Source organism: Kogia breviceps, chromosome 1, assembly GCF_026419965.1.
Source record: "Kogia breviceps isolate mKogBre1 chromosome 1, mKogBre1 haplotype 1, whole genome shotgun sequence".
Lineage (NCBI taxonomy): Eukaryota > Metazoa > Chordata > Mammalia > Artiodactyla > Physeteridae > Kogia > Kogia breviceps.
The window spans coordinates 100,757,601-100,777,819 of NC_081310.1; the positions used below are offsets into that span (position 1 = coordinate 100,757,601).

Here is a 20,219-nt window from a genome sequence, read left to right on the forward strand (position 1 = left end):
CTCTTAGGCTGTCTTCATTTCTTTTCATTCTTTTTTCTTTATTCTGTTCTGCAGCAGTGAATTCCACCATTCTGTCTTCCAGGTCACTTATCTGTTCTTCTGCCTCAGTTATTCTGCTATTGATTCTTTCTAGTGTAGTTTTCACTTCAGTTATTTTATTGTTCATCTCTGTTTGTTTGTTCTTTAATTATTCTAGGCTTTGTTAAACATTTCTTGTATCTTCTCGATCTTTGCCTCCATTCTTTTTCCAAGGTCCTGGATCATCTTCACTATCATTATTCTGAATGCTTTTTCTGTAAGGTTGCCTATCTCCACTTCATTTAGTTGTTTTTCTGGGGTTTTATCTTGTTCCTTCATCTGGTACATAGCCCTCTGCTTTTTCATCTTGTCTATCTTTCTGTGAATGTGGTTTTTGTTCCACAGGCTGCAGGATTGTAGTTCTTATTGCTTCTGCTGTCTTCCCTTTGGTGGATGAGGCTATCTAAGAGGCTTGTGCAAGTTTCCTGATGGGAGCGACTGGTGGTGGGTAGAGCTGACTGTTGCTCCAGTGGGCAGAGCTCAGTAAAACTTTAATCCTCTTGACTGCTGATGGGTGGGGCTGGGTTCCCTCCCTGTTGGTTGTTTGGCCTGAGGCAACCCCATATTGGAGCCTACCTGGGCTCTTTGGTGGGGTTAATGGCAGACTCTGGGATGGCTCATGCCAAGGAGTACTTCCCAGAACTTCTGCTGCCAGTTTCCTTGTCCTCACAGTGAGACACAGCCACCCCCCCGCCTCTGCAGGAGACCCTCCAACACTAGCAGGTAGGTCTTGTTCAGTCTCCCCTGAGGTCAATGCTCCTTCCCCTGGGTCCTGATGCACACACTACTTTGTGTGTGCCCTCCAAGAGTGGAGTCTCTGTTTCCCCCAGTTCTGTGGAAGTCCTGCAATCAAATCCCACTAGCCTTCAAAGTCTGATTCTCTAGGAATTCCTCCTCCCATTGCCTCACCCCCAGACTGGGAAGCCTGACATGGGGCTGAGAACCTTCACTCCAGTGGGTGGACTTCTGTGGTATAAGTGTTTTCCAATCTGTGAGTCACATACCCAGCAGCTACAGGATTTGATTTTACTGTGATTGGGCTCCTCCTACCATCTCATTGTGGCTTCTCCTTTGTCTTTGGATGTGGGGTATCTTTTTTGGTGAGTTCCAGTGTCTTCCTGTTGATGACTGTCCAGCAGCTAGTTGTGATTCTGGTGTTCTCACAAGAGGGAGTGAGAGCACGTCCTTCTACTCCGCCATCTTGGTTCCTCAGTTGTTGTGTGTCTTCTGAGAGGCTGTATGGAGCAGTGATTAAGAATATGGGCAGTGGACATAGACCATAGAAAATAGAGTTGAGGACATGGCGGGGAAGGGGGGAAGCTGGGGCAAAATGAGAGCAGCATCGACATACATACACTACCGAATATAAAATAGCTAGTGGGAAGCAGCAGCATAGCACAGGAAGATCAGCTCAGTGCTCTGTGATGACCTAGAGGGGTGGGATAGGCAGGGTGGGAGGGAGGCTCAAGTGGGAGGGGATATATGTATGCATAGGGCTGATTCACTTTGCTGTACAACAGAAACTAACACAGTATTGTGAAGCAATTATACCCCAATAACGATCTATTACAAATTAAAAAAAGGGGGGGGCAGTGGAGCAGGACTCTGTGGGTTTAAATCCCAGCCCCAAAACTACTGTTCAATTTAGGTGAAGTTAACCTATCTGGGCCTCTGTTTGTTCATCTGTAAAATGGAAATAATCATAGTTCTTGCTTATTAGGCAGTTGTAAGGATTACATGATTAAACATGTCAAGTGTGTCAAACAGTGCTTGGCACACCGTTGGTGCTCAGTTAAGTGTTAACAACAAACATTATTGTTCAAGAAAACTTTTCTCACCCCAACGTGATGAAGACGGTGTCTAATGTTTTCTTCTTAAAATTTTCAGGTTTGGCTTTTCAAAAGTCCTTCAAAAAGTCTTTAGTTACTCTTCCTATTCCTTTTCTGTTTCCTTCCTTTCCTGAGCAAATCATTCATAAGGCCATTAGCTGGGGTAGAGCAGGGTAGATGTCCACGTGGGGCTGAGGGGGAGCCTTGATAGCCCTGAGTGGGGTGTAAGAGCCTAGAAGGGGTGAGGAGGGCATCCATGCAGGAAGGTGGACTGGTGTGGAGAGTCAGAGCCTGAGCAGGAAGAGGAAAGTGTGGATATCAGAGCCCTAGTACTGTGAGGTGGGATCCTTATGGGAGCGAGAGTGGTGGCAGAGATGGAAATTAGTTACTTCTAGGGGGAGTGTTCAAATAAGTAAATACATAAGTAGTAATAGAAGTAGGAAACTAATCAGTTCAGAATTTCAGAGAGTGACAACAGTTAAAATAACAAAAAGTGTAAAGTTGTATAATTGCTTAGCATTCTGTGGTTCTCAAAGCTCATGTCTTTATAGTGGTGAATACCACTGGGTACTCCAAAAAAGGGAGCCCCTCTCCAAAGGGGGGACTAAAAATAAATGGGGACTTCCTGGTTCTTCCCTGAGACCTTTGCCCAACAGCCCCAATTTAAAAATTTATCAACCCTATTGACCATGCTATTATGTTTCTAAGAGCTTCTGAGTCAGCTGAGGAAACCAACATGGATGTTTGGAGCTGGGCCCTCAAACACCATTGGTTTATAGGTAGGAACTGATGTTGTGCTTTAAGACGTCTTGTTGCATGAAGTGAGGTAGATACAAGGCAGGTAAATACTCAGGCTCAGTTATACCTTCCTGTAAACTGGGCTGCTGTCAGTTATTATCACTAAGGATTATCTTGTACATTGGGGCATCAGTCAAGACTGGAGATCTGAAATGATAGTTTCTGAGCTTGAAAATTATCTCCATTCTCTCTCCTTGGACTTATCTTTGAACATCTGCTGTCCCATCTAAACTGAAGTTACTTGAAGTCCCTATTATAAAACAGAGGAAAGGAAACAAGTGGTATCAGGGTCCCTAAAAGGCACCCGGAGCTGCTTTTGCTGGTCTTCTAACCTCTGCTTTCTCACTAGAACAGGGGTGGGCACAGTATGGTCTGTGGACCAAATCCAGTCTCGCCCCTTCCATTAGATATTGTCTACAGCTTCTTCCCTGCTAAAAGAGCCAAGCTGAATAGTTGCTACCAGAGACTGTATGACCTGCAAAGTTAAAAATATGTACTATCTGGTCCCTTCAGAAAGTTTGATGACCCCTGCATGAGAATGTTAACACCATAGAGACATCGGCTGTGTCTTGTGCACTGCCTTAGTTCCAGAACGTGGAGAATTGGACGCTTTCTGCCCCTCCCCTGCCCTCAGTGTCCTCTCACCTGCCCTCAGTGTCCTCTCACCTTCTCTCTTACCCCTTTGCTTCCCTAGTAGACGTAAGAGGATGGACTCAGCAGTCAGTATCATTCAAAAGCAAAGAGATTGCCAAGCTCTGGTAGAAAATGAGAATAGCACCACAACAAAGCTGTGTGCCTGGGATGCTGTCGACCAGGTGCTATGTGTGCACTGCTTTGTAGATAACATGTGCCCCCTGAAACTCACCACAACCCAAGACTATGGGATTCAGCTACAAGAGGCTGTGGTCCCTTATGAAAGTTACTAATGTACAAAACCAAGAGGATGACTGGTTTGGCTAAAGCTTGACTCACGAGACGTAAATGTCTGAGCCTTGATATCAGGCAGTTGCTCAGAAAGCCAAGTGTGTGTCATGGTGAGCTTTGGGAAAGGCTCTGAGGAAAGTACATTTTGGGAGTTCTCATCCATATATGTCTCAATTCTTAACGTAATAAATTAAGCTAAGAAACTGCTAAATAATGACCTCCATGATGACCTAGACTCAACTCTGGAGTCCCACATTGGACAGTGGTGGTGCAGAGCCAGCTGCCCCATGACTCACCCCACTTCTCATTGCTTTCCTGCTTTCCCAAAGGGCCTCGTGTGTCATGTGTAGACTTAAACCTGTGTGATCAAGGACCACCTGTGACCCAGGAAAGAGGCCCACCAGGCCCTAGAAGCAGACTTTACACCAGCTGGGCAGGGATTTCTGGGTCTGGTGGGCATATCTCCTCAGACATGGGAGTGAAGTAACTGGAGGAGGACCAGAGTGGGGCCTGAAGGGAAGGTTGGATGGCCAGCCATGTAATTTAATCCTTCTGGGACTTGGTTTCCTTTTCCATTAAAACAGTGTTAACCAAACAATTATATAAGGGCTTCGTTTTTGAACAGGGAGCTATTTTCTAGCTCTGCAAGCCTGTAGGTCTATGAATCTGAAAACTTCTAGTGCTTGTGCTTTCTTCAACTTGACAAACACCTTGGACAAAATGTGGCAGCAATTATGCCCTGTGGACACCAGGAGTCATGAATGTTCATCCCAGAGGACCTGCTGAGGCATTGAATTACCACACTGAGGAAACCAAGCCCCAAATAGCCTGGGTCCAGGGGGCTGAGTGCTTCTGCCTGTTTCAGAAAGGTAATGTTGCTATTTTTTTCTAGGGGAAAACCTTCTTCCATTCTCCATAAGCCCCTCAGGCCTCTGGTGCAGAACTTCCTCCTCACTGGTCCCGGTGCAAATACCTAGGCTGCCACAAGAGATCCTTTCTTCCAAGCCCAGAGCTTTGCTGACCTGTTTTCTGCCCCACTTCCCTCTTTCTTTAGGAGAGCCATAGTAGTGGGACCAAATGAAGCTATGAGCTGTTCACTCATAGTAAAAGAGATTCTCTTTTGATCCCAGCTGTTTTAAAATCTCGAGTTTCACGAGGAAGTATGGAAGCTTAGAAAATCTGGCAGCAAGTCATATTCCTGGAATATCTGCTGAGTGTTCTTGTTTTCTGAACTCTCTCCATTTTCTCCTCCTCTTCCTTGTAAATCTCTTATTAAACCAGATTGGAAGATTTTTCAATAGATTACCACGTTCTCAGGAGATTTGGGCCAAGTTTCCAACTTGAATATTACTCAAACCCAAAGTGTGTGCATGCCTCCTCCTGGAGTTTCCCCTGCTTATGTTTCATGACTAGTATTTTTAATTTTTATTTTTAAATGTGTTTTGTTTTTTTTTTTGGCTATGCCTTGCAGCTTATGGGATCTTAGTTCCCAGAGCTAGGTCCCTGGCAGTGGAAGCAAGGAGTCCTAACCACTGCACCACCAGGGAATTCCCCATGACGAAAATTTTTTTAAAGCATAGCATCCCTGTTGTTTTGCCTGCCCTTCGCTACTGTCTTCAGCTGTCTGGAAACATCATTTTTTTGGACCTACTTCTTTTCTGTTTTTTTCTTTTTTTCTGAGTTTTTAAAGTGTTCGGTTCAGCAAGTATTTTTTGAGTGTTTTCTGTGAGTCAGGAGCTGGGGAAAATGATGTAAAAGACAGACCTTGCCATTGGAGAGCTTGGGTGTAGTAGAGACAGACAGTTAAACTGAGCTTTCCTCCCCAAGGCAGGGCAGGATTTTACCTATACCTGACTCTTCCCAGTCCAGGATGCTTGCCTCAAACCCTTACCACCCATCTTCCTTCTTAGTCTTCTTCCTTGTGATGTTGAAGTTGCTAATATAAATTTACAGAACCAGCTGGATGCAACAGGATGATGTAAGCACCTGGGTGATCAGGGTGATCAATAGTACACTCCTGGGCTCTCCCAAACTCTAGTCTAACCCTAGTTTAAGTGATTTTTTTGGTTTTGGTCACTGGTAGATTAAAAAAAAAAAGTCAAAACCAGATTAAGCTCTGAGGCTACCAAAGTGGTTTTGTAAACTCTATCAGCAGTTATTTGCCAAGAATCTACTATTTGCAAAGCTGCAAGCCAGCAGCTGTACAGGATGTAAAGTTGTGTTGCCTTCTGCCCTCTCTCTACCTCTGGAGAAGCACAGGACTCTCCTCGCCCAGGGAAAACTGTCACCACTTCATGTTCAATTTCTCCCATGTCCTTTCCTCAATAACAGTTATTGGGTCTCAGCATTTTTCTCTTCCTCTTCCCTCCCTCCTTTCTTACCTCTGATGAAAGAAGTTTTCACATATCGAAGTATGGGGAAGTCATTCTGGCTTATACATGAGTTAACTTAAATTTTATGCTAACTGAAACAGCCTGTTTGTGGCCTATCAAACATACATTGTATATCTGCTTTAATTATTAAAGAAAAGGGCACTTTGAGCAGAAGTAAAGAATGTCCATGTTGAAAATGAAATGCCCCTCTTCCTGGGACACCAATGTTGGTACTCTTTTGATGATAAGAGTCTCTTCCCAGGTTCCAAGGCCATACTGCATATGCTGTACATGTATGTGCTGGTTTGTCCTTTTTTTTGTTTTTTTTTTGAAGAAATGTATCCCTGACTTGTTTACTGTTCTTTGTTCTGACAAGATATAAAACTGTGCTGAGAGACACTGCTTCTCCAGAGCAGTTTCTCAGAGTAATCTGGGAAGCTAGCTTCCAGGCTATAGTCCTCAGTTTGGCTCAAGTAAAACTCTTTCCTATTCTTATTATTGTTTGCTTATTGATTATTTTCATTGACACCTGCCTCTATCCCGGACTCTGGAGTATACCCACAGTGTAACGTGCATTGAGCAGCACTGCTCTAGAAATTGTGTGAACTAGGAAGTCCATCTGTGGGTCACAGAGGGGAGGCTGCTTGGCAAGGAAGCCCATTTGCTGTTCTTGTCCATAAGTCTTTCGAAATAATTTGGTTTGAAAGTATTTTTTTTTCAGATTCTTGGTGTGTTTTTATGTGAACAAGTAGATGTCCTGTAAAGCACTGCCTCCTAACATCATTGCAGAAATGCACACATCAGCACTGTGGAAATGGCCTCAGCAACTTCAAACAAAGACATGTTGGATCTCATCACCAACCAAAGAGCCACTCTCACCTGTTCTTGCCTCTTTGTATCCTGTCTTAATTATGCCTATGAGATAGGCATTCAAATAAGCTGGGCAAACAGAGGAAAACCTAGATGCAAATAATACCCAGCTGACAGTGGATAATGTTTACATGCATTGCCAGTTGGGTGTTGTCTTCAAACCATACGAAGCTGACTTGACATGGAACATCAAGACTAGTCCATTCATTTCCACCACAGCATTGCAGAATCTTGCTGTGACTGGCTCTCTTGTGGTAATAATTCTCACAGAAGCTCAAGCAATGATGGGAAGCCATATAGGCACAAAGAATGTCTAAATCTATACCAGATGGTGCACACAGGGAGATCAGTGAATTTGGATAGTTTGTGATAAGTATGTTTGCATTTTATTTTCTCCTTAAAAATAAAACACACACAGAAAAAAGCAGATCCACTTGAAATGAGAGCAGTGTGGAGGCCACAGCCACTAGGAAGATGAACCGAGTTTTCCACTTCTGTGGTTCCGATGAAAAGGGTTTTGCACTCGTTTGGCTGGGTCAGTTTCACCATCAGGTGTTCCAGGTGAGCAAGTCAGTTCTGGTTTCCTTCTAAAAGAGCCCCCATTTGGAATTCGCTGTGTGCCTCCTATGTGCTTGTTTCTGCTGCCAAGGGATTACTTATACTGGCTGGCCTGATTGAACGACCATATGGCAAATGCTTCTGCACTTCCAGTTGCCCAGAGTTCCTTTCCAGCTGCAGTGGAAACACAGCAGTGTCGAAGGAGGTCAGATGGACTCTTCTCATCTCAGTTTTCTGGAGAGGTGGTGTGATGGCTTTTAGATTTTAAGTCAAATAGCTGTCAGTCAATCTCTGAAGGAAGCTCAGCTGAGGGCACTGAAGTCTATCAGATCACCCAAGCTTACAATTTATGCTTGTTTCCTTGTCTGTAAAGGTTGGAGCCAATGATCCTGCAGGTCCTTCTGATTCTACAATCCAGACGTTTTAAAAACTCACGCCCACACCCCTACCCCACCCCCGCCCCAGGCGCTACATGCTGACATGCACGTCAGCTACGCCCTCTGTACGATTTCCTATGGTGCCTTTTGGTTTGTTTTTTAGCCCAAGAAAGTTATCATGTTCTTACTGTCTCAAAAGCCCAGAACTCACCATTTAGGTCATCCTTGAGGTGCAGAATTCACTTTGTCCACTTCCTACAGAGGAAAATTGTTTTAAAGTGGGATAATGTAAACAAAAACATTATTACTGTTTGTTTCATGACATTTATTTATGTACAATGCTATGCAGGAGGATTTCTGCAAAACCTTTATAAGGGTGGTATGTCATAGAGTCAGAGTTAGGTTTTGAATCACAAATTTATTATAGAAAGATACCAGTTTAATAAATGTGTTGCAGTAGGTTTCTAATATTTGTATGCTAAAATGTGACAAACAAAACAGAAAAATGGTCACATCCAATAAGGGGGGAAAGTTTGGAATTAAGTGCTGCAGATCACAGCCTGTGAGTGCCCCTTGTCGGCCCAGAGATGACCTAGTATTAGCCCTTTAAGAGGGCATATGCCAGGTTGGGGTGCGGAGACCATTTGTAGCTCTAGGAAACGCTTTTGCTACCTACTTATGTATTCTGAGATATAAAAAGGATTTGTAACTGCAAGCGGCTTTCAAAGAATAATTTTATACTGGTGTAAACAGCAACTACGAGATCTATAAATTAGAAAGAGTGGCTGGAAAATCTCAGCAAAACTCACTTTCCCTGGTGCCTTTACTTAGGCATTTCTGGGCAAAGTCAGCTTTGCTAAGTAGCCATTAGGTCTCCACTGGTCAAGAGAAAGAGGAAAAATTCATCCCAAGCCGTGACTTGGAAAGGAGTGTTTCAGTCATTACCTATACTTGGTTTTTCTTGCAATCAAGAAACTGGTGGGTGGAATGAGAACCTCATGGGAAATAAGGCTTTGCATTCTTTGTTTATTGGAAAAATGCTTTGCTTTTATTTGATTTACTCTCCAGGTAAGTCAGGAGAAGATGGCTGAGTTAATTGGACCCTTTAACGTCCCAGGCTTAGGCCAAGGCACTGGATCCTGGCACCTCCTCCAGCACTTTCTCCAGATCTCTCTTGTTCTCTCTCTGGGGAACTAGGATGAATGTGCTCCTTACATGGGGCGCTGTGTCAGGGCAGGAACCTGGAGGCACCTACCCCGAGAGTTATCACAGGCCAGGATGCATACCTTCTGTTGTTTCTTCCTTCATCGTCTTGGTATTTTGATAAAGAACAAAGAGCCCTCTTCATAAAACAGAAAATAAGTCTTGCTCTAACCAAACGAGTCCACTACTGAAATGAGTGCCAGTTAATTTCCTTCCTTTGAAACTCAAACATATGATCAGACATATATGTCAAGTATCCCAACAACTGAAATGTTTTAATATTCTCTCCTATCTTCCCTGCTTATTTCCAAAATCCAAGTGCTTTTTTGCTGTAAGCAAAACTATGCGGGAAAGTTCTTTTCAAAAATGCTCTCCCATACCACCCAAAGGTTTCCTGATTATAAAAGGAACCTACACAACTACCAATTGAGAAGTCCTGCAGCACAGGACAGGTGAGGAGAGGCAGGGCGGTGGTGGGGGTCTGGTATGGGCGGGGCTCTCTGCAGGAGGCATATCTGGGCCTTGGGGCCCCGCAGACCCAGTGGACCAGTTGGGTCCCTGAGCCAAGAATCTGCCTCAAGCAGGGGATGGGGAAGGGGTAGCAGGGGTACCTTGGTCTGTCGACTGGCTCCAGCAGCTCGAGGGTGCAAAGGGAGGTCATGAGTTTCAGTCTGCTGCTTAGCAAAGTTCACAAACACCTGGAGGCAGGGGAAGAGCAAGAGTAGGTAGATGTTTCCAGAAAACAGCACCCTCCACCCACCCACCCACTTTGCTTTCTGTTTTCCCCAGTTAACTACAGCCCTGCTGGAGCAGCTTGTGCCGGACTTTTTCTTGGAATTGTGAGCTAAGCCAAAGGAGCGCCCACAGGAGGATTAAAAGGTCAACAAGGCAAGGCAGATTCTCAGCTACCGGTTTCCTCCTGAAACTCTAAAGGAATAACTAAAATATCCCAAGCCAGGAGAACAGGAGCAGATCTCCCCACTTTTCTCTTCTCTCTTCAGTGTGCCTGTCCCTGCCTCCACCTGCTTATGCTGATAAGAAGCGCCTCAAAGCGTAAACAGAGACTTGCCTATTTCCACTGCTTTAAATAACACCTTTATTAAGGGTGTTTATTTAAAAAACAAAAAACCCCCAATAAAACCCAGAAACAAATGTCCATATGGATGAATGGATAAACAAAACATGGCATATATATGCAACTGAATAGTATTCAACTTTAAAAAGAAAGGATATTCTAACACATGCTACCACGTGGATTTACCTTGAGGACATTATGTCAACCGAAATAAGCTAGGCACAAAAGGACAAATATCGTATGATTCCACTCATATGAGGTACGTGGAGCAGTCGACAGAAAGTAGAACGGTTGTTACCAGTGTCTGGGGGAGTGGTTACTGGGGAATTATTGCCTGATGAATACAGAGTTTCAGTCTGGGAAGATGAAAAATTTCTGGAGATGGATGGTGGTGATGGTTGTACAACAATGTGAGTCTATCAATACTTAATACCACTGAAGTGTAATGCCACTTAAAAAAGGTTAATTATGATATATATATATTTTTTAATATGTATTTTTTACCACAATAAAAAGCGATCACGTTAAAAAACCTGACACGTGGCACACATTTATAAAAACTCACTGAACTGTACACTTTAAGTGGGTGCTTTCTATCGTATTTAAATTAAGCATTAGTAAAGTTGATTTGAAAAGAAAAAAAATGGCCACCACCACGGACCAGGAAGGAGAAATCATGTCCTAGAGCTGTTGGGAAGGATGCTGTAAAAAAAGTCCGTGACGTCTGCTGATGGCTGAAATATTGTTAGAAGACAATTTCTGATATTCCAAGTTTTGCCCTAATGAACAGAGGGACTAGAGCATTGGCACTGGGGCACGTGCCGCCTCGCCCTTGTGCGGATTCCAGCCCGGCCTGTTCCCGGCCCCGCTCTGCAGGTGGCGCCCCCTCGGCCTTGCCTGGTCCAGCGTGGTCTGCGTGACTGAGTACTCCTCGATGAGCAGGCTGTCCTTGTGGGAGACGAGCAGCCGGAAGATCCTGGCCAGGGAGGGGGAGGAGACCTGGAACTGCAGCATGTTGTAGTGTCTCTCCCTCTGCACGCTGCCTGGGAAGTTCCCCTGGAAGAACTGCTCCACGGGACCCAGGTCGGGAAGCAAGTCGTCCTTCGGGGATTTGATTTTCATTGTGACGATGTAGCCATCTCCAAACCTGAGGGAAGCGCATGGCAGTGTGGTACAGGCCTGTTAGCAGTTGGGTCTAAGGAAATCCTGAAATGAGGACTAGACTCATCAAAAATATTGGGGACTAAATGCATGTACTATAGACCTAGTGTACATGTTTCAAACTAGGATTTAAAGGGCCATGATGGTTCTTGGAGAAGTGGTTTGATACTAGTTTTTAGAGGTCTAAATGCCTTGTGTGGTGAAGTGGGTCTCCAGAGCTGTGTCACAGCTTCCTGTGTCCACCTCTTGGAGACACGGGTGTTCCCTGCTCCTTGCCCTTTAACATACTTGCTGAAGTCAAGGGTGGTCTGAGCCCTGTGCTGAGATCACAGGCTGCCCAGTGCTTGCTCGCTGGTGGAAAGACTGCCCAGCCCTTTAAGAGACTGGTCTGGTGGGAGCAAAGTTTGGGAAGGCAGCTCTTCCCTGGGGAAGCTTCCAGAACAAATGGAGCTGCCAGGGCCATCGGTGCTTCCCTCCTCCCCTCACCAGGTCACCCACCTGTGGATAAAGAAGGGTCCACCAGAGTGAATGCATGGCTAGCTGGCTTCCCTTCACACTTACACCAGGGTACACTTACTTCAGTGCTCTCTCCATGATCCAGGATTGTTCCCCTTTACAATAAAATGTCTTTAGCTTTCAGCCCCGGAAAATTGACCATCCTCCACATGGGAACATTCCCTCCCACCTGCTCTCCCATGGGGATATTGGGGACTGAGAGGAAAAGGAGTATACGGAGCAACCATGTCTCCAGCAGGTGGCCACTGTAAGTTGCTGACATGGGTCTGGTGACCTCACATGCTGAAGTCCCCCTAGATATCTGTGTAGTGTGCAAGCTGTAGTTGCTCAAGATATTATGGGTCAAGTGCCCAAAGGCAGCTAATCTACTAGGCCTTCCTCTCAACCACTTCTCTGTATGATGTGTATGAAGCATGATGTGTATCGTGCAAGACACTCTCCTGGATACATGGAGATGAAGCGTCTCGGTGTAGGTGAGGTGAGTTAGGTTCGCTTCCTTTCACCAACGGGCATGGTGACTTTTCTGTCCTGGGCTCTCATTTATCTCTGATAAATGAGTGATAACTATAAGTCCACCCTTCATAGTTTATACAGCATATCAGAAGGCAAAGGAGCATGACATTCTTAATAAAATCTTATTTTAAGTGATTGTCGGCTTTGGCACACAAACTATTATTAATAACACATTATTTACAGCAGTCTACAATTTACAGGGACGGGATAATCCTGCTGAAGATTACCGGCATTGCTAGTTTGTCATATAATACATGGTCATTTCTCAAATTCAAAAGCATATGACATGGCAGAAAGGAACACTGATTGCTCAGGCCGTTTGGTCTCTGAATCATTCCTACCATGGTTGTGGACTCTTATTAAATGGGTCATGGGTTCTGGATCTGTTGCGCTAAGTGGTGGGATAATTAGGCGGTGGTAGTGACCCTCCCTCATGCCAACTGGGCTCTGCATTTGCCCCGATCAGAATCCCCATCTGGAGACTTGGTGAGCCTTCAGCCATAGGCAGTTAGCCCAACAGAGAGGAGTGACATTCAGCACAACAACTTTCTCCATCTCCTGCTGCAGAATGAGGCCCAGACACCTCTGCCCGTGGGATGAGGGGGCATCAGGACTCTCCCACATGTTAGTAGAGAGCACAGGGCCTGGTTGGCTGTCCCTTTCTCCCCAGAAGGTAATAAAGGCAATCCCCACCATATCCTTACTTGTACTTGAGGTGCTGAATGGTGCCCAGACACTGAAAGGTGCCCTTCACCATGATGGCAAGCCGAGTACACAGGGCCTCACACTCTTCCATGCTGGGGACGGGGGAGAGCAGGTGAGGGCCGGGAGGACTGGACTCCATTGCCCACCTGCTCCACCCCAGTCCCTGGGGATCTCTTGCCTATGGGAAGTGAGGACCACAGCTCTCCCTTCTCTGATGATGCTCATGATGGTGTTCCACAGCATGCGGCGTGCCTGGGGGTCCATGCCTGTGGTGGGCTCATCCTGTGGGGAGGCAGAGAGGACAGGGGGCTGGTTCTGGCACCCTCCTTGGCTGATTCCCTCTGAGCAGCTCTGCTCTCTGGCAGACAAAACACAAATTCACTCCCCCGTGGGGCAAGACCCAGGGAAGCCAGCACAGGGCATGGAAGGCGGGAGGTGAATCAGGACCGTGAAGAAACATCATGCACACTTCTAGACCCGTTTCAGCCTGTGAATGGGTTAAGGTTGATTTAGGCAATGATAGAGTTATCTTAAAAAAAGGAAAAATTTCTCTATATATGTTTGCAAGGAGGCGGGAAGATAGCTCAGGTGATTTTCAGGGTCTGTCCAAGGCCTGTGATCCATGCCTTCATAAACCCCAGGGTACATGGGTATGGGGGCCTCAGGCCGGGTCCATATTTGGTGAGAACCACATGAGCCGTTGCTCCAGGCCAGTGCGCCCGTCCAGTTAGGACCCCAAACAGGCCTCGTCAGGCGGTAAAAATTTTTGACCAGTCCCTGACATTCTGCAGAGGGGCTGAACTTCCGTGCTAGAGCCTGCAGCCCCCAGGAGGCTTCCCGGGAGCTCTCAGTGAGAATGTGTTGTGACTCTATCTCCCCCCAAGAGCTGTGAACCAAACACTGGGCTGATATGCTCAAAACGAGCAGAATAGGCAACAACGCAGACAAAAACAGCCCGCTGCATTTTCTAAATCTGCTGACCCAACAACAGAGATGCAGCACTCAGCTCTCGCAAGCCCTTTGGTGGTCCCGGTGGTACTCACCAGTAGCACCAGCAGTGGGCAGCCTATCAGTGCAATGGCTGTGGAGAGTTTCCGCTTATTGCCTGCACTGTAGGTGCCGGCCAGGCGGTCTGCGTAGAGAGACAGGCCCAGGCTCTGAATACTCCAGTTTGTCACCTAGGGAAGAGAAAGAAATCCCATTTGGGATAAACAAAGAAGCAAATACCCCAAACCTCCACCAACTCAGAGTCTTGGCCTCCCAGATCGCACACCTTCAGGATGACAGACCCAGCTAGGCTGAAAAAGGACCACCTGCTGGCTCAGGGGGTGGCTCGTGGCCTTCAAAGGCCGACATCTCCTTTCCACTGTGGGCCTTAGATCTCCATGTGGTTTGGTCAGCTCCACACCCGTTGGGTGTAGCCCCCTGAGAAATGGCCTTCAGCTTTACAAGAGTCGGACAATGCTTCTCACCCAGTGTCCTGGACTATGGCTAGGAGTAGAAGAGGAAGAGTCCTAGGGTCTGTTTAAGAAGATGGTGGGTCCCAGACCTGTTGATACCACCCCCCATCACGGTCACACTTGAAGTCTTGTGTGTGCATCTAACATATACTTATTGAGCACCTTCTATGAACCAGGCATAGAAGGGTGCTAAAGAATAATGGTGAACATGGGCATTGCTGCTGTACTCACAGATGGCAGGGGGTGGTGACAGACAACCAAAATACACAGGATAATGACAGATTGTAACAGCGCTTTGAGGGAACTCAACAGTAAACTATGATAGAGAATACTGTGTGTGCACGTGCATGTGCACAGAAGGAAAGCTAGGGAGGTCTCTTGGAGACAGGCCCACCATGCCTCTGCCTTCTGCACGTCTACCTGGAATGTTCTTCCCCTAGATATCCACATGGTTCACTCAGGTCTTCACCCAGAAGTCACTTCCTCTGTGAAGCTGTCCCTGGGCCACCCTACCTAAAAGTGCATACCTCACAATTCTTCCCTGCTTTATTTTTCCCCTAAGGACTTTTTACTCTCAAATGTATTGTATATTTTACTTGTTTATCTTTTTAGTGTCTGTCCCTCCCACTAGAATATAAGCTCCATTTTTTTACTTTTTATTTGGAATAGTCCCCAACTGACAGAACCTTGCAAGAATAAGAATAGCGCAAAGAACACTCATAGACTCTTAGTCTCTGTTTTTCTCTCTCCTTCTCTTACACACACAAAAATACACACACACACACACACACACACACACACACACACAATGTTTTCAGACTCATCTGAGGGTCAGTTATGCTTGGCCATTCGTTCCTAAATACTTCAGTGTCTATTTCCTAAGTATAGGGACATCCTCTTACATAACCACAGTACAGTTATGATTGTCAGTAAATTTAATATTGTCATGATACTTTTATCTAGATTATTACCCTTCACTGTCTGATTTTGCCAATTCACTCAGTAAAGTCCTTTCCAGCACTATTTTCTCTCCAGTGCAGGCTGCAGTGTAGTGTACATTATTCAGTCACTGTGTCTACTTAGCCTCCTGTGATCAGGAACACCTCCATAGGCTTTCTCTGCTATTCCATGTCTTTTATGACTTTGATAATTTTTAAGAATACTACCCATATATACATATATATATATATTTTTTTAATAGAATGTTCCTCTATATCCTGTCAAATGTTTCCTCATGATAAGGTTCAGGTTATGCATCCCAATCAGAATATTCTGTAGGTGAAGTTGTGTCCTTCTCAGGGTATCACATCTAGGGGTGTGGGATGTCCATCTGACCCTCAGTGGTGATGGTGGTTTTGAGCACCCAGTTAAAGTGTTGTCTAATTTCTCCACTATAAAATTATCAGGCTTCCCCCTCACAACAAATAAGCAATCTGTGGGAGATACTTCTAAACCATAAAAATATGTTGCTTTTCATAAAAAATTTCCCCTAGACCCAGCAACCACAAATCTTGTCACAACCCAGTCTTTACTCTGATCCTTGCAAAATTATTTTTGAGCTCTGCAACTTCCTGCACACTAACTAGCTGGCTCTCAGCATTTGACTGTAGGCAAGAACCATCCGTTCTCTCCTGATTATTTACTTAACAATATGGAGTTATAAATCCCTACTTTTCCTCCAATGTTTTATAATTGTCATGGTATTTAATTATGTTGATGCTTAAATTGTCCCACATTTGGCCATTGGGAGCCCCTTCAAGATGGCTCCTGTGCACTTATGACATGCCTGTATCATTGTTTTTTAAAAGCACTCTTTACTTTCTGACGTAATAAGATGTTCCAGGCTCATTTTACCTATGGTGTCTCAGCCCTGGAATTTGTCAGTTGTCTGAAGAGTCATAATTCCTTTTAGAGGGGAATGGTATTAGAGATCAAAATCTGAACACTTAGATATATTCATTTTTACTGGGGTATTTTTGCTTCTTGGCCTTTTCAGAGGACAGATATATGCACACACAAACACACACACATGCACATACCTATGTACACATATGTACAATACACATGAGTATATATGGCATGCATGCACAAACATAAGCACACAACTATTTCATGAGTTCACAGTGATAGCTCCAATTCCAATCCATCCTTACAGGAGTCTTTCTTACTTTCCCCCTTTTCATATTTGTATGTCTCTTCTTCCACATTGAGAACTCTGGCTCCAAACAACATAAACACATTTATTCATTTACTTAGTCCTACAAAACATGTAAAATTGTTTCAGAATTGCTTTGCCCATGCCACTATAAAAAACAAATCAACTAAAAAGTGCTCATAATTTGCCTGTAGCTCTTTCTCTCTGCTCCACCTGCCCGAGACTGAGGATATACTGTCAAATATTGTATCATCAGTTATTTTTATTAGTTCTTTTCCTCCCCTCCTGTATGATTATTACATTCATTTGAAATAAAAATTGGATTAATTTGTTTTAGTTTGCTTTCAGTGTTAGGATTTTCTTTTTGTTTTCATTTTTACCTCTTTTTCATTCTTACTGATTTATTTTTATTTTTTTGAATATGTAGAACATTAACATGCTACTAAAAGTTTAAACTATACAAAAAAAAAATAGCCTGAGAGAAGTGTTATTCTCTCCCATTTCCCTCTTGCTGATCACTACATTTATTGTTTTCCAGTTTATCCTTCCTATATTTCTATTTGTAAAGGTGAGCAGATATATTTATGCTTTCTTATTTTTCCTACTTTCTTACACTAAAAATTAGCATTCTACATGTGCTCTTTTGCACTTTGTTTTTTCACTTAACTATATCTCCTAGAAATAACTCCATATCAGTTCACAGAGATTTTCTTTGCTTTTGTTTTTTTTTTACAGCTACATAAGACCTTATTGTATGTATTTATCACAAATTATTCAGCCAATTTCCTATGTCTGAACATTTAGCTAATTTCCCATATTTTATGAGTAAAACGCAGTGAATAACCTTGTGCATATGCATTTTGTACTGGATCAAAGGGTAAATGTGTATATCGTTTTGTTATATATTAGGGCAGGACTTTTTTTTATCTGTTTTGTTCACTGCTATACCCTTGTTTTCCAGAACAGTACTTGACACGTAGCAGACACTCAGTTGAGCATTTGTTGAATGAATAAATGGATAGCGTGCTCCAGCTTTCCCATCTAAAGAAATGCATCCTCATACAACAGGTTCTCGAGTAGCCATAACAAACCATGTTGATTTACCCTCTTGATTTTCTCTGCTGGTACACCTCGAAGCCGGGCATAAAGGTAAAGATGTTCTCGCCCTGTAAGCTGGTCATCAATTGCATCAAACTGAGGACAGTAGCCCATACTTTGATGGACGTCAGAAATATTGGTTAAAATACTGCAAGAAGAAAAAGCAGTTAGCAGGTTTCCTTCACAAAGTGGGTGACCAGAGATCTAGGGCTGGAGGAGTTTCTGCCAATAAGATAAGAAAGCTGCCTCTTTCCTTCTCCCATTTTGCTTTAGAAATGTGCATGACATTTAGCAATCAGAGCAGGGGCTGTTTGGTTAGAAACTGATAAACTCCAGGAGTTCTGAGCTTTGAATCCAGTCAGATTCTCCCGTTTCCCTGTCTAGGATAAACTGAATACCTGCTACCCAAAGACAGCTATGCTTTTGGATTGGTTCACCTCTTAAAAACAAAGCGAAGATCAAATTTAAGAAAATGACTAGTGGTTTTTGATCCCTTTCAAACCTTTGGAAAGTCGCTAGAGAAGACGCGTGCTTTCCAATGGAAGTAAATTTCTCCATTTGTGTTTAGTGGCAGAGATACAGTCAGTGAAAGAGGAACCAATCATCACCACCTAGAGCAAGAGGTTGGCAGAAGAGAAGAAGAAATGAAACGAACTGAGTCTATCAACTCCCTTTGACCAATACATTCTCTCCCACTAGAAAATATATTGCCTTGATGAAAAAACAAACTGTCCATAGACTGGTCTAATTTCTTTCCCCCTTCTCTTATAGCTTAGGGTCTGTGAATAAAGGATGGATGCAACAGTATGCAACAGGATGGGACAGAGAGAGGCCATGTAGTTCCCCACTATGATAAAAACTACTTAGGTATGGCTGGGCCAATTAAAACCACCCAGAGAAGCAAGGAGGATACTTCACCAAAGTCATAGGAACTACTCCACTGAAGAACCTGAATCCTGTCTTAAACCTATACGTTCTTTCTAGCTTCTGTCTTGGCTTTACCTTCTGGGCATCTGTGTCTCACTTGGACTTGATGTCTCGCAGTAAAACCTATGACATTCCCCCGCCCTCCACTCCCTGCCCCTCCCCTTTACTACCATCATGAAGTTATTTGCTTGGCTAAGCTAGATCTGAAGATGAGATAGACCCAGCCATGGCTCCACCTCTGCCATTCCCTTTGCTCTAGACCCAACAGGGATGGCTGGGGAACCAAATTCATCCGATTTGAGCCAGTGAAGAATGCTTAGGACTCTCCCTACCCAGGGAGCATTGGGCCATATTGAGGATGGCTTTCCCTAGTCAAGAGAAGTTGGTTAGATATCAGCAGTGCCTAACTCCACCCATAAACCAGGGCAGAGAGTTTCTCTGGGCACATCTAATGTGTGTGAACTCTGCTGTTCAAGGGGCAGCCTGGAAAGAGGCAGACAAGTGCAGGCTCATGTTCTCTGTACTGTCCTGTGGATGACCAATCTGTTTCCATCCTCCTTATTTCAGAGAGCAGCAGGCACCGTCCCAGAATCCAAGGGCACATGCCAGTTTTCCCTTTATAGAGGAACCTTGGCCTGCAACGCCAAGTGTTGACACAGAAATAGCCAATGCAGAATAAGGCCTCTGAGGGCCCCAAACCATCCTCCATCTAGAAACTCAACCCAGAGAAAGGATGTGTCATCACAGAGGTTCTTAACCTGGGGTCCAGGAGTTCCTGTAGTGTCATAAATGTGCTTCAGGGCTCAGTAAATTCCCCCAAATGCAAAGGACGTAGGAAGAGAGGTAATGGGAAAAAATGGTGTATTTTTATAGGAAGAAGGTGCGTGTGTTCATCAGATGATCAAAGGGTGAGATGTTTATGAACCACAAAAGACTAAGAACCACTGATTTGGTGCTTCTCAGAGCTTTCCTAGAATTCATGCTAACAGAGGAATCTCTTAACAATCACAATTCAATTAAATTTTCCAGAGAGTCTATGTCTTAGACTTTTTGGACCATGTCCTCTGGGAGGTCCACCCTTCTGCACAGATCTTTCATACTCTCAGAGTCACCCTCAGATACAGGGTCAATGCTGACCCTTTCTATGGTGGGACAAGGACATGGCTTATGACCTGGGAAAGACACCCTGAGACAGGATGAGCAGGACACTCACCTCTTGCCTGCAACAGTGGCATCACCTGACGTCACTGTGCTGTCCCCAGTAAGCATCTTGAATGTGGTTGTTTTGCCAGCTCCGTTCACTCCCAGGAGGCCAAAGCACTGAGGGAGAACACACAGAATTGGCCTCGCCCTTAGAGCCCAGGAAGGTCTGGAGTGTCAGGCCCTGGGGCAAGTGTGTGGGGTGGGGGGAGGCATTTTAGGCCTGTGCTGCCTTTGTGGAGGTCACTAGCCACGTACGGTGTAAGGCAGCAGAATGTGCCACTTTGGCATTAAGGATGCTTTTGAGCCGAAGGCAAATGAGAAGAAGCAGATATGAGAAAAGCTCTCTGCCCTCCCCTGCCGCTATTTGCTTCAAAGCAGGACATAAATTTACAAGGTC

The 20,219-nt window shown here is 44.6% G+C and overlaps 1 protein-coding gene across 1 annotated transcript in view; it reads right to left on the reverse strand.

Moving 5' to 3' along the window:
* Positions 1 to 7,304: 7,304 nt before the first annotated feature.
* ABCA4 (ATP binding cassette subfamily A member 4) overlaps positions 7,305 to 20,219 on the reverse strand; it is a 123,940-nt gene continuing 111,025 nt past the window's right edge. Inside the window, exons 43-51 of the mRNA XM_067025434.1 lie at positions 19,833 to 19,939; positions 17,699 to 17,840; positions 14,023 to 14,157; positions 13,158 to 13,261; positions 12,979 to 13,071; positions 10,982 to 11,231; positions 9,621 to 9,707; positions 8,018 to 8,061; positions 7,305 to 7,794 (exon numbers count right to left, since the gene is read on the reverse strand). Coding sequence (XP_066881535.1) covers positions 8,026 to 8,061; positions 9,621 to 9,707; positions 10,982 to 11,231; positions 12,979 to 13,071; positions 13,158 to 13,261; positions 14,023 to 14,157; positions 17,699 to 17,840; positions 19,833 to 19,939 — 954 coding nt within the window. The 3' untranslated portion in view covers positions 7,305 to 7,794; positions 8,018 to 8,025. The remainder of the gene's footprint in view (positions 7,795 to 8,017; positions 8,062 to 9,620; positions 9,708 to 10,981; positions 11,232 to 12,978; positions 13,072 to 13,157; positions 13,262 to 14,022; positions 14,158 to 17,698; positions 17,841 to 19,832; positions 19,940 to 20,219) is intronic.